The 12,594-nt window shown below is 43.3% G+C and overlaps 1 protein-coding gene across 1 annotated transcript in view; it reads right to left on the bottom strand.

The window, feature by feature from the left end:
• The window catches only part of GINM1 (glycosylated integral membrane protein 1), a 36,314-nt gene extending 31,230 nt beyond the window's left edge, over positions 1-5,084 (bottom strand). Inside the window, exon 1 of the mRNA XM_049903222.1 lies at positions 4,901-5,084. Coding sequence (XP_049759179.1) covers positions 4,901-5,014 — 114 coding nt within the window. The 5' untranslated portion in view covers positions 5,015-5,084. The remainder of the gene's footprint in view (positions 1-4,900) is intronic.
• Between the last annotated feature and the right edge of the window lie 7,510 nt (positions 5,085-12,594).

The following is a 12,594-nucleotide window of genomic DNA, read 5'->3' as shown; positions in this document are numbered from 1 at the left end:
TTGTTGTGCGCTGTCTAGTCAATTCTGACCCATAGTGACCCTATATGACAGAGTAAAATTGCCCCATTGGATTTCCTAGACTGCTCTGGTGACACAGTGGTTAAGAGTTGTGATGCCAACCAAAAGGTCGGCAGTTTGAATCCACCAGCTGCTCCTTGGAAACCCCAGTGGGGCAGTTCTACACTGTCCTATATGATAGCTCTGAGTCAGAAGTGACTCGACGGCAATGAGTTTGGTTTGGTTTTGGTTAATCTTTATGGGAGCAGATCGCCAGGTCTTTCTCCCATGGAATGCTGGGTAGGTTCAAACAGCCAACTTTTTGTTTAGCGGCTAAGCGCTTAAACATTGTGCCACCAGGGCTCCTTATCCACTCACTAAACAACAACAACAAAAAAACCCAAACCTGTTGAAATCGATTTGATTCCAACTTATAGCAACCCTACAGGACACAGTAGAAGTGCTCCACAGGGTTTCAAGGAGCGGTGGTGATTTGAACTGCCGACTTCTTGATTAGTACTCAAGCTCTTAACAACTACCCCATCTACCCCACCTACCCACTACCTAGGTTAAAAACTAGAATATTACCCATGCCTTAGCCTCTGCATGACCTTGTCACATTCCCCTCCCTGCTCTCAGAAGAAATCCCTGTACTGACTTCCATATTAATCATTTCTTGCTTTGTTTTGTAGTTTCCCTACGTATTTCTCTCTAAATAATATATTGTTTAGTTTTATCGGTGTCTGAACTTTATGTGAGTGGAACCATATTGAACGTACTCTTCTGGAACTTGTTTCTTTTATTCAAAATTGTTGATGCACGCAGCTGTAGTCATTTATTTGCATTGCTGTGTTATATTGCATTGTATGTTTATCAACTGAATTACACATTCCACTACCAATGGACATTTGAATTGTTTCTTTTCTTTTTAAACAACATGGCTATGGCTCTTTTTGAATGTGTCTTCTAGTGTCTACAGACAAGTATCTCCAGTCCACAGTTTTAGTGCCTTCCAAGGTAATGGTTAAAAGCAGTCTACCCAAATATTTAAGATTACTAATGACATATTTTCTATAGAGAAGAAAGTACAGTTTTGAGAAGTATTCACCATTGACCATATCAAAGACAATTTGTCATTTATAAACCAAATCCTTCTCCTTAGGTTTATTCACAGATAGATGCTGTCATGGTAGAATAAAAGTAACACTCCTCTAAAATACTTTTTCTTCGGGTTGTATACACATCTCCGAAAACAGGAAAATTATTTACAAACATCAAAACTAATATACAAGTGCATTTTTTTGGTACTGTGACTATTACCAGTACTTTAGATATTTCCATCAGACGACAGAATGGGACTGAAGTGATTTTATGAGGTTGAGCTGATTCCAGACAACTCATAGAACGGGACTCCTGGCGTGTAAGGCCCACAGCATGCATTCAGGCTGACTTTGGAGCACTCCCCAACTCCCACAGGCACCTAGGAATCTTTCAGACCAGTGATTCCTCAGAGCCAGCCCAGCTTTCTCCTGGCCCACCCTGATCTAGAATTAAGCTTGGGTTAGAACCAATACACTTACCCCTGGAACCAACCAACGTTCAGTAAGCCACTGAGACGATGGCTATATTGTTTTGTGCCCAAACGCCAGTAAAAAATTCCCGTTTTCAAATGAGAGACTCTGTTAACTGAAGACTATTGTTATTCTAACAACCCAGAGATAATCCTCAAATAATGTTGTTCTAAGAAACTTTCTTATAGCTTCTGCCTTTCAGCAGTGAACGTATCCTATACTGTCAGTAATTTATCACACTTACATACATTATTTGTCTAGTAGAATACCTACCTACTGCCGTCGATTCAATTCTGACTCATAGCGACCCTACAGGACAGAGTAGAATTGCCCCACAGGGTTTCCAAGGAGCGCCTGGCGGATTCGAACTGCTGACCTTTTGGTTAGCAGCCGTAGCACTTAACCACTACGCCACCAGGGTTTCCTAGTAGGATACAGGGTTTGTAAAAGACAATTAACAGACACGGTTGTTGTTGCTGTGTGCCATCGAGTTGATTCCAACTCATAATGATCCTGTAGCATACTGTATTCTCTGAAGAGGACCAAGTTCAATGAAGCTCTTTTTGGTCCTTCGGAATGATTTTATTTCAGAAGGGAATCTGACCCCTTACTGCTTGAGGTTCTGAGCCAGGTCATATTTCTTGCTCTTCCTGAGAGACTCTGACTTAACTGGAAGTTCAGGCTTTTGAGCCAGAGTGGCATGTACTTACAAAGTGGGTGGCAGACCTGAAAAGTTTCTCCCCACCCATTTTCAATTCTTCCTTCTAATTCCTTCACTAATATGATGTCCACCTGAGGCACAACTAGTTTCCAAAGGACAAAGGTAAGAGATAAACCTGCTGCCACTGAGTTGATTCTAACTCATAGCGACCCTATGGGACAGAGTAGAACTGCCCCATACGGTTTCCAAGGCTGTAATCTTTACGGGAGCAGACCGCCAAATCTTTCTCCTGCAGAGCAGCTGCTGAATTCAAACCACTGACCTTTTGGTTACCAGCCAAGCTCTTAACCACTGCGCCACCAGGGCTCTTAAAGGTAATAGATACCTGGTTTAAAATAAATGAGTGAGTCTGAGGGAAATATATGAAATACACAGTTATACATACAAGAAAATAAGTGTCCTCTGGATGCCTCTCTTTGGTGACCAAGTTACTTTAATATTAGAAGAATGCACTATAAAAACTTGTTATTTTACAATCTTGTGTAACCTCTACTTCTGACAACTGCAAATGTAAACAGAACAGAAAGATGCTTATACTCCAATAGATATGAGTCACGGAGGGGAGATGAGAATGTTCCTGGCTTCGATCGGTTTTCTTAAATTTAGACAAGCATGGACAGAATGATGGACAGATGGGCAGATAATGTGATAACAGTAAAATGTGTAGTCTAGATCTGCACTATTAATACGGTACCCATTAACCAAAGGTGGCTATTTAAATTTCAGTTAATTAAATAAAGTTAAAAACTCAGTTCTCAGTTACATGGCCACATTTCAAGCGCTCAATAGCCACAGTACTCTAGAGGCCACTGCAATAATGGACAAAGCCGATACAGAACCACCACTGCAGAAAGTTCTACTGTGCAGCACTTACCTCATACAGCGGCCACTGTAAAATGCTATCAGATTTTCTGTATGTTTGAAAATTTTCACAGTAAAATGTTGAAGAAAAATTAGATCAGGCAGATTAAGCTTCCCGTCTACGTATTTCCAAGTAATGAAATATAATCTGCTCAGCATTCGCTTTATGTATGAAATTCTGAGTTTAGAACTAGACTTTCCAAAAGTGGAATCAAGATAGAAGAAAGAAGAAATGAATGATGACATCACTACGGGCCCACCCATAAAACCTGCTGCTGTCGAGTCGATTCCAACTCATAGCGACCCTACAGACGCAGTAGAACTGCCCCATACGGTTTCCAAGGAGCATCTGGTAGACTCAAACTGCCAACCTCTCGGTTAGCAGCCATAATTCTTAACCACTGAGCCACCAGGGTTTCCTACCAGCCCACAATACAGTGTATTTTAATTTTGAAGTCAAAATGCATTTTTTTCAGGTTATATGGACAGACACAAAATGTTTCTTGGGTTCATAAATCACTATGATGAATCTTTAAAATCTGAAAAACGGGGAAATGTCCACATTTCCAGCACTTTAACAATTATTTCATTTTTGAAAATCACAGTTTTAACCAGTTGCAACTGTGGTTCACATACAATTTCAGATACAAGTGGTTCTCAGAGCTGGCAATGTTGTGGCTTCCTGAAATGCCCCAGCAGAAGTGATACTCAGATATGCTCATTATTTTCGTACCCAGGGAGATGAAGGCCGTAACTTTAAAACATTATGATGCCAGTCACAGCCGTATTTATTTTACTCAAGTCTTGACAAATAAGAAAGGTGAACCTACGTAGTTCTTTTTTTTAAAAAACTCACGTTTTAAAATCTTTGACTTTTTCCCTACCATTCCATTCATCTGAAGAAAAGCAAATACTGGTTTAGGTCAGCACGACTCCATGGCAAAAAAACGGTGAAAACCAGTCGCCAGCCTTTAATACTATGGCCAATGGCTCTCCAATTTTAGCCCGCATCAGAATCACCCGACAAAACCAAAAACCCGTTGCTGTCCGGTCCATTCCAACTCATAAGGACCCTGTAGGATCACCCCCAGCGCTTGTTAAAACACGGACTGCGAGTTCCCAGGTGATGCTGGGGCTGCTGGTCCCCGTCCCTCGTGGAGAGCCCCTTTCTGACATCCACCAAGACAGAAGGCAGGTCAGCTGTCAGCTCTTCTGGCCCGTGGACCCGCCTGCATGGCCGTCCTTCTGGGTCGCCGGGCCCGAGCGGACAGAGCCGCGCCGTCCATCAGCAGGTGGCCTGGAAACACTCTCCTTCTAATTGAGCAACTTCCACATTTCCGAGCACATAAACATTGCCTTGCCGAGTGCCCGGCTCTGCCCCAGGCCGGCGCCATTACGAGCCGCTGAAGTTACTCCTGGTCACGCACTTTGGACAATCGAGCCCGTCGGAATCGGCGACGCTCTGGACCGCTACCAGAACCTAAGTTCTGCTGCACACGGTTCCCTCACACATCCAAGGGCCCCTCTCGGTCCCCTGCCTTTCTCCCGTCTCCTCTACCCACCCCCGTCCCCATTTCCCTGAGTGCTTCTCCGCACCCCTCCTTTTGCAGAGCAGGACCCCCAGCCCTCGCCGGCCTGCCAGGAGTCCGAGGTGTCGTTGCGGACGCCTCAGCCCACGGTCGCTGTCCGGGCCCACGGGAGGGTCCGGGAGCCGAGCCAGGAGCGGCCGGGCCGCGTCGCCCTGCCCTACCTTTGGGGCTCGGGACAGCAGCTCCGGTGTTCTGGTCGTCAGCTCCTCGGCGGTCGGCAGGGCCAGGAGCAGGAGCAGCCGGAGGGCGAGCGGCGCCCGAGGAGCGCCCTCCATCTTGGACACCCCGGCGGCGGTGGGCGGTGGGGAGCTGAGCGGTGAGCGGGTCCGAAGGGCGGTGCTGGGGCGGGGCCTTCCACGTGGGCGGGACCTCGACCGGGGGCGGGGTCTCCAGGGGCGGGGCCTTCCACGGGGCGGGGCCTCGACCGGGGGCGGGGTCTCCAAGGGCGGGGCTTTCCACGGGGCGGGGCCTTCCACGGGGCAGGGCCTCGATCGGGGGCGGGGTCTCCAAGGGCGGGGCCTTCCACGGGGCGGGGCCTCGACCGGGGGCGGGGTCTCCAAGGGCGGGGCCTTCCACGGGGCGGGGCCTTCCACGGGGCAGGGCCCCGGGACCTCTGCAGAAGCAGCGGCTGAGGTCCGGGGCTAGCGGAGGTCTGGGGCTAGCCGGCAGCGTGCACCCGGGGGGAAGCACAGTCAAATCAGGGAAGATCCGATTCCATTATTAAACTGATGCATTTTAAAATTAGTATACACCGTATATACAAAGGAAACCCTGGTGGCGTAGTGGTTAAGAGGTACGGCTCCTAACCAAAAGGTCGGCAGTTTGAATTCACCAGACGCTCCTTGAAACTCTATGGGGCAATTCTCTTCTGTCATATAGGGTCGCTATGAGTCGGAACCGACTCTATGGCAGCCGGGTACGTACAAATTTCTGTGTGTGTGTGTGTGTGTGTGTGTGTGTGTGTGTACATATAAGGAGACCTGGTGATGCAACGGTTAAATGCTCGGCTGCTGAGGAAAGCCTGGCCATTGGAACCCACCCATGGCTCTGTAGAGACAAGACCTGTCAATCTGTTTCTGTAAAGATTACAGCCAAGAAAACCCTACGAGGCAGTTCTACTCTGTCACATGGGGGCTATGAGTTGAAATTGACTTGCCGGCACCTAACACCACCACCGTGTGTGTATATATGTATGAAAGTGACAGTATTTCAGGATAATATATCACATGTGAAGTGGGTTGTTATCGCTGTTTGGTGCCTTGTGGTGGGTTCTGACTCATAGCGACCCCATGTACAACAGAACAAAACACTGCCTGGTCCAGTACCATCCTCACGATCATGGATTTCTATGCTTGAGCCCATTGTTGCAGCCACTGTGTCAATACCTCTCATTAAGGGTCTTCCTCTTTTTCACTGACCCTCTACCTAACCAAGTATGATGTCCTTCTCCAGGGACTGATCCCTCCTGATAACATGTCCGAAGCATGTGAGACATAGTCTCGCCGTCCTTGCTTCTAAGGAGCATTCTGGTTGTAATTCTTCCAAGACAGATTTGTTTGTTCTTTCAGCAGACCATGGTATATTCAATTTTCTTTGCCAACACCACAATTCAAAGGTGTCAATTCTTCTTTGGTCCGCCTTATTCATTGTTCAGCTTTCACATGCATAAGATATGATTGAAAATACCGTGGCTTGGATCCAGCTCACCTTAGTCTTCAAGGTGACATCTTTGCTCTTCAACACTTTAAAGAGGTCTTTTGCAGCCAATTTGCCCAATGCAATGCATCATTTGATTTCTTGACTGCTGCTTCCATTGGTGTTGATTGTGGATCCAAGTAAAATGAAATCCTTGACAACTTCAATCTTTTCTCCATTTATCATGATGTTGCTTATTGGTCCAGTTGTGAGGATTTTTGCTTTCTTTATGTTGAGGTGTAATCCATACTAAAGGCTGTGGTCTTTGATCTTCATCAGTAAGTGCTTCAAATCCTCTTCACTTTCAGCAAGCAAGGTTGCGTCATCAGCATAAGGCAGGGTGTTAATGACTCTTCCTCCTCCCATCCTGATGCCCCACTCTTCTTCATAGAGTCCAGCTTCTCAGATTATTTGCTCAGCATACAGATTGAATAAGTATGGTGAAAAGTTACAACCCTTGTATACCTTTCCTGATTTTAAACCATGCCGTATCCCCTTGTTCTGTACAAATGACTGCCGCTTGGTCTAAGTACAGGTTCCTCAGGAGCACAGTTAAGTGTTCTTGAATTCCCATTCTTTGCAATGTTATCCATAATTTGTTATGATTCACACAGTCCAATGCCTTTGCATAGTCAATAAAACACAGGTAAACATCTTTCTGGTATTTTCTGCTTTCAGCCATGATCCATCTGACATCAGTAATGATATCACTGGTTCTACGTCCTCTTCTGAATCCATCTTGAATTTCTGGCAGTTCCGCTGTCAATATACTGCTGCAGCTGTGGAGGGGGTATTTTTATTAAATCGATAGTTCCCAGCCTTGGCTGCACAAGGGAATTGCCTGGGCAGCTTTAAAAAAGTATGGTGGCGGGGTTTTCCGGAGCAAAGAGTTTCTGATAATTAGTCTGGGCTGATGATTGGGTACCAGTACTTTTTAAAGTTTTCCAGGTGATTTTATTTTGTAGCCAAAAGGTTGAGTATCAGCCACGCACTAAATAGTCAGCATTCAGGGAACCACTGGAGGCAGTGTGGGGTCTATACTCTTAATTGGAAGCTGGTCCACCTGGGCCCTTGAGGCCTTTCTAGTCAGTTTATCTATAAAATGAAGGAGTTAGACTTTGTTTTTTTAATTTTATGAATCCCTCTAAAGTAGAATTCTCCAAGAAATTCAGACATTTCAGATTAACAGGATTGCATATTGATTGAAAAGAACTTGAAGATGTGGCCATTCAGGCTTAATAAGCAGCATATTTAGTCTGTCTTTGAAATAAAACTTTTGACGTGAAAAAGGAAACAAATTTCTGTTTCTCTGTTGGAGCCCATCTTCCCTCTTCCCCTCACCCCCCACCCCATGCCTACTTTTTTCACTAAGGTAGACTAATGGGTGGTACACACCATTAAGCGCTCGGCTAGAAAGGTTGGTGGTTCAGACCCACCCAGAGGCGCCTTGGAAGACAGGACTGGTGATTGGCTTCTGAAAGGTCACAGCCTTGAAAACCCTATAGAGCAGTTCTATTCTACCCACATGGGGTCACCATAAGTTGGAAATTGATTCCACAACAACTAACAACAATGACAACAAACTACAAAAGGTTTGGCCAAAGTTTCACTCATTCAACTAATATTTACCCCTTGTCTACTCTGAGACACTTGGCATAATTATTAACTTGCAGGTGATTTTTGCAGTAAAGTCTCACTCTTGGGTTCCATCAACCACTGTCCTTTTCACTGTTTCAGACTATTGGAATTAAAAATGGCATTGGGAAGTGAGAAAACATGTCACTTGTAGATCTGTATAATTTAAATGAGTAACATAAAATTTCAAAGTGAGTATTTATGAACATGCAGTTGGGGAAGATGAGGCAGTCTGTGTTTTCCAACAGAGCCCTTGCCATAGTCTCAGCATCGTTATTCTGCCACCGTCTGTCTCCTCAGCAAGACGTGAGCTCCAGGAGGGTAGTGGCCAAACTATAAGGAACAGAGACTACTAGAGTTGTCCCTCAGTAGTGGTTTGTTGGATTAATATCTTCTTGGATCAACAATCAAAGCCCATAGAAGCAGCAGGCAGGATATCAAGCAACGTATTGCATTGGGCAAATCTGCTGCAAAGACCCCTTTACCATGTTAAAAAGCAAAGATGTCACTTTGATGTCTAAGGTGTGCCTGACCCAAGCCATGGTTTTTTCAACTGCCTCATATGCATGTAAAAGCTGAACAATGAAAAAGGAGGATTGTTGGCCAAGAATACTGAATATACCAGGGACTGCCAGAAGAATGAACAAATCTGTCTTTGAGGAAGTACAGACTGCCAGAAGAATTAAAACAAATCTGTCTTTGAGGAAGTACAAGCCAGAATGCTCCTTAGAAGCAAGGATGGCGAGACTTCACCTCACTTACTTTAGACATGTCATTAGGAGGGACCAGTCTTTGGAGAAGGACATCATGCTTGGTAAAGTAGAGGGTCAGCAAAAAAGAGGGAGACCCTCAATGAGATGGGCTGACTCAATAACTGCAACAATAGGCTCAGACATAGCAACAATTGTGAGGATGGCACAGGACTGGGCAACATTTTGTTCTGTTATACATGGGGTCGCTATGAGTTGGGCTGACTCAACGTCACCTAACAACAACGAAGTAGTCTAACCTTGACAGTATTATTTGATAATGAACAATTTTAGTGTTTTGTATGACATGGTTCTCTTTAGGCGGCTGTTTTACTATATGCAAGCATGAGCACCAAGGAATTTTCTGCTAAAATGTCTAACTGAAAAAGTAACAAAACGTTAAAAAAAAAAAAAAAACCCTTGGCGGAGAGTTGCACACGTCATCCATTGGAAGATTCAGCTTGGTACACTCAGCCTTCATATTAATCTGTGAAACAAAAACCAGAAATAACTTGGCAGTTGCTTACATGACAAATCCTTTGATGTTAATACGGTATGTACATTGCTATTGGCTCATGACAACTTGATTTCTTTGCTCATAAAACCCATCTGAAAGAGTTCAATTTGCCTAGCACACCAGCTCAGTGTAGGTTCTGTGCACATTAGACACTCTATGCTCTTTGTAGATAATCTTTCATATAGCAGAAGCTATTCTAAAAGATTTCTAATACCTTAGAAAACAAAGTTTTTTCTATCATCAAATAATTCCCTTTGATTCCAAACCTTGGTCTTTTCCTTTTTCAGCAACCGATTTTATTATTATTTCCATCATCCCCACCACCCAAACTTCTATTCATGTTTTTCTACAGTCGAAAAGCAGGCTTGATGCCAAATGGAAATCTGGGACATGGTCTGTATCTGTTTCCAATTTCCAGGAGAGGGTGAGTCATTGCACTTCTATTACAACACAGTCTACCCTAGAATTTCCACAGTTATTCTTCTGCATATTTTTGAACTTCCTGAAAATCCCTAGGAGCTGGCAAAAGAGAGAGCAAGAAAGATATCCCTTACCTGACCTCAAAACCTACTATACAGCTACGGTACTCAGAACAGCCTCATACTAGTACAACAACTGACACACAGACCCATGGAACAGAATTGAGAACCCAGATTTAAATCTGTCCACCTATGGTCAGTCGATCTTTGACAAAGTACCAAATTCATTAAATGGGGACAAGACAGTCTTTTAGTACAACAACTGACACATAGACCCATGGAACAGAATTGAGAACCCAGATTTAAATCTGTCCACCTATGGTCAGTCGATCTTTGACAAAGTACCAAATTCATTAAATGGGGACAAGACAGTCTTTTTAACAAATAGTGCTGGCAAAACAGGATGACTGTCTGTAAAAAATGAAACTAGACCCATATGTCACACCATGCTAACTCAAAATGGGTCAAAGACCTAAATGTAAAAGCTAAAATGATAAAGATTATGGAAGAAAAGATGGAGACAATGTTAGGGGCCCTAATACATGGCACAACTATTACACAAACCATAAATAATAGTGCACAAACACCAGATGAGAAACTAGATAACTGGGAGCTCCTAAAAATCAAACACTTATGCTCATCAAAAGACTTCACCAAAAGAGTAAAAGGAGAACCTACAGACCAGGAAAAAACTTCTGGCTATGACATATCCAACAAGGGTATAATCTCTAAAATCTATTGAATACGTCAACACCTCAACAACAAAAAGACAACTAATCCAATTTAAAAAATGGGCAAAGGATATGACCAGACACTTCACCAGAGAAGACATTCAGGTGGCTAACAGACACATGAGGAAATGTTCACAATCGCTAGCCATTAGAGAAATACAAATCAAAACTACAATGAGATACCATCTCACCCTGACATTACTGCCACTAAAAAAAAAACCCAGAAAATAACAAATGTTGGTGAGGTTGTGGGGAGATTAGAGTTCTTAGACATTGCTGGTGGGAATGTAAAATGGTACAACCACTGTGGAAACTGACATGGCACCTCCTTAAAAACCTAGAAATTAGAAATACCATAGGACCCAGCAATCCCACTACTAGCAATATATTCTAAAGAAATAAGAGCCATCACACGAATGGACACATTCATACGCATGTTCATTGTAGCATTATTCACAATAGCAAAAAGATGGAAACAACCCAAGTGCCCGTCAACAGATGAATAATAAACTATGGTATACATACACAGGGGAACACTATGCAAGGATAAAGAACAATGATGAATCTGTAAAGGATCTCACAACATGGATGAATCTTCAGGGCATTCTGCTGAGTGAATTAAGTCAATCACAAAAGGACAAATATTGTATGAAACCATTATAATAAGAACCCAAGGAAAGGTTTACACACTGGGAAAAATAATCTTTGGTGGTTACTAAGGAGGGGAGGAATGGGGAGGGGAAATCACTAATTAGATAGTAGACAAGTGGTAACTTTGGTGAAGGGAAAGACAACACATGATATAGTGAAAGTCAGCACAACTTGACCAAGTCAAAGTCATAGAAGCTTCTAAACACATCCAAACATCTTGAGGGACCAAGCTACTGGGGCTGAGGCTGAGGACCATGGTCTCGGGGAACATCTAGGTCAATTGGTATAACATATTTCAAAAAGAAAACATTGTACATCTTACTTTGGTGAGTAGAGTCTGGGGTCTTAAGAGCTTGTGAGCAACCACCTAAGATACATCTATTGGTCCCATCCCATCTGGAGCAAAGGAGAATGAAGAAAACCAAAGACACAAGGAAAATATTAGTCCAAAGGACTAGTGGACCACACGAACCAGAGCCTCTACCAGCCTGAACCCAGAAGAAATAGACGGTGCCTGGCTACCACCAACAACTGGTCAGATAGGGATCACAATAGAGGGTCTCAAACAGAGCAGGAGAAAAAATGTAGAACAAAATTCAAATTTGTACCCACTCAAAAAAGACCAGACTTACTAGTCTGAGAGAAACTGGAAGAACCCCTGAGACTATGACCCCCTGATTGACCCCCTGATACCCTGCTAACTCAGAAGCGAAGCCACTCCCGAAGTCCACCTTTCAACCAAAGATCAGACAGGCCTATAAAATAAACAATAACACATGTGAGGAATGTGCTTCTTAGTTCAATCAAGTATAGGAGATCAAATGAGCAACACCTGCCGAAAAGCAAAGATGAGAAGACAGGAAGGGACAGGAAAACTGGATGAATGGACACAAGGAATCCGGCATGGAAAGCGGAGGGAGGAGAATGCTGATACAATGTGGGGATTGCAACCAATGTCAGAAAACAATTTGTGTATACATTTTTGAATGAGAAACTAATTTGCACTGTCAAATTTCACCTAAAGCACAATAAGATTAAAATATATATATATATATATCCCTTTTGCATCTCCAAAGTCATTCACAAATTTAGTTATTGTACTTTTTTGTAAGAGATCAGTCACAACTTTTATCTTTGCCTGCTACCTTATTTTTTTCTAAGATATTTAAAAACTGCTTTTACTGTAACCTTGTCTGTGTATTTAGAAATGAATTTCATTAGACTCAGGATGATACGAGACTTTTCTCATATTAAGAACATCTGACCCATAGAAATATCATCATTGTAGCAGCCAGCATTTATTACGTTAAAGCTTTAAGTATTATTTAAACTTCGCAACAACCTAATGACATGAGTATAATTTACGATCCCATTTTTTATATACGAAACAGATTTATA

This window comes from Elephas maximus, chromosome 1 (genome assembly GCF_024166365.1).
Source record: "Elephas maximus indicus isolate mEleMax1 chromosome 1, mEleMax1 primary haplotype, whole genome shotgun sequence".
Classification (NCBI taxonomy): Eukaryota; Metazoa; Chordata; class Mammalia; order Proboscidea; family Elephantidae; genus Elephas; species Elephas maximus.
Note: the sequence above shows the minus strand (reverse complement) of the source record. Positions and strands in the feature narration are given on the sequence as shown.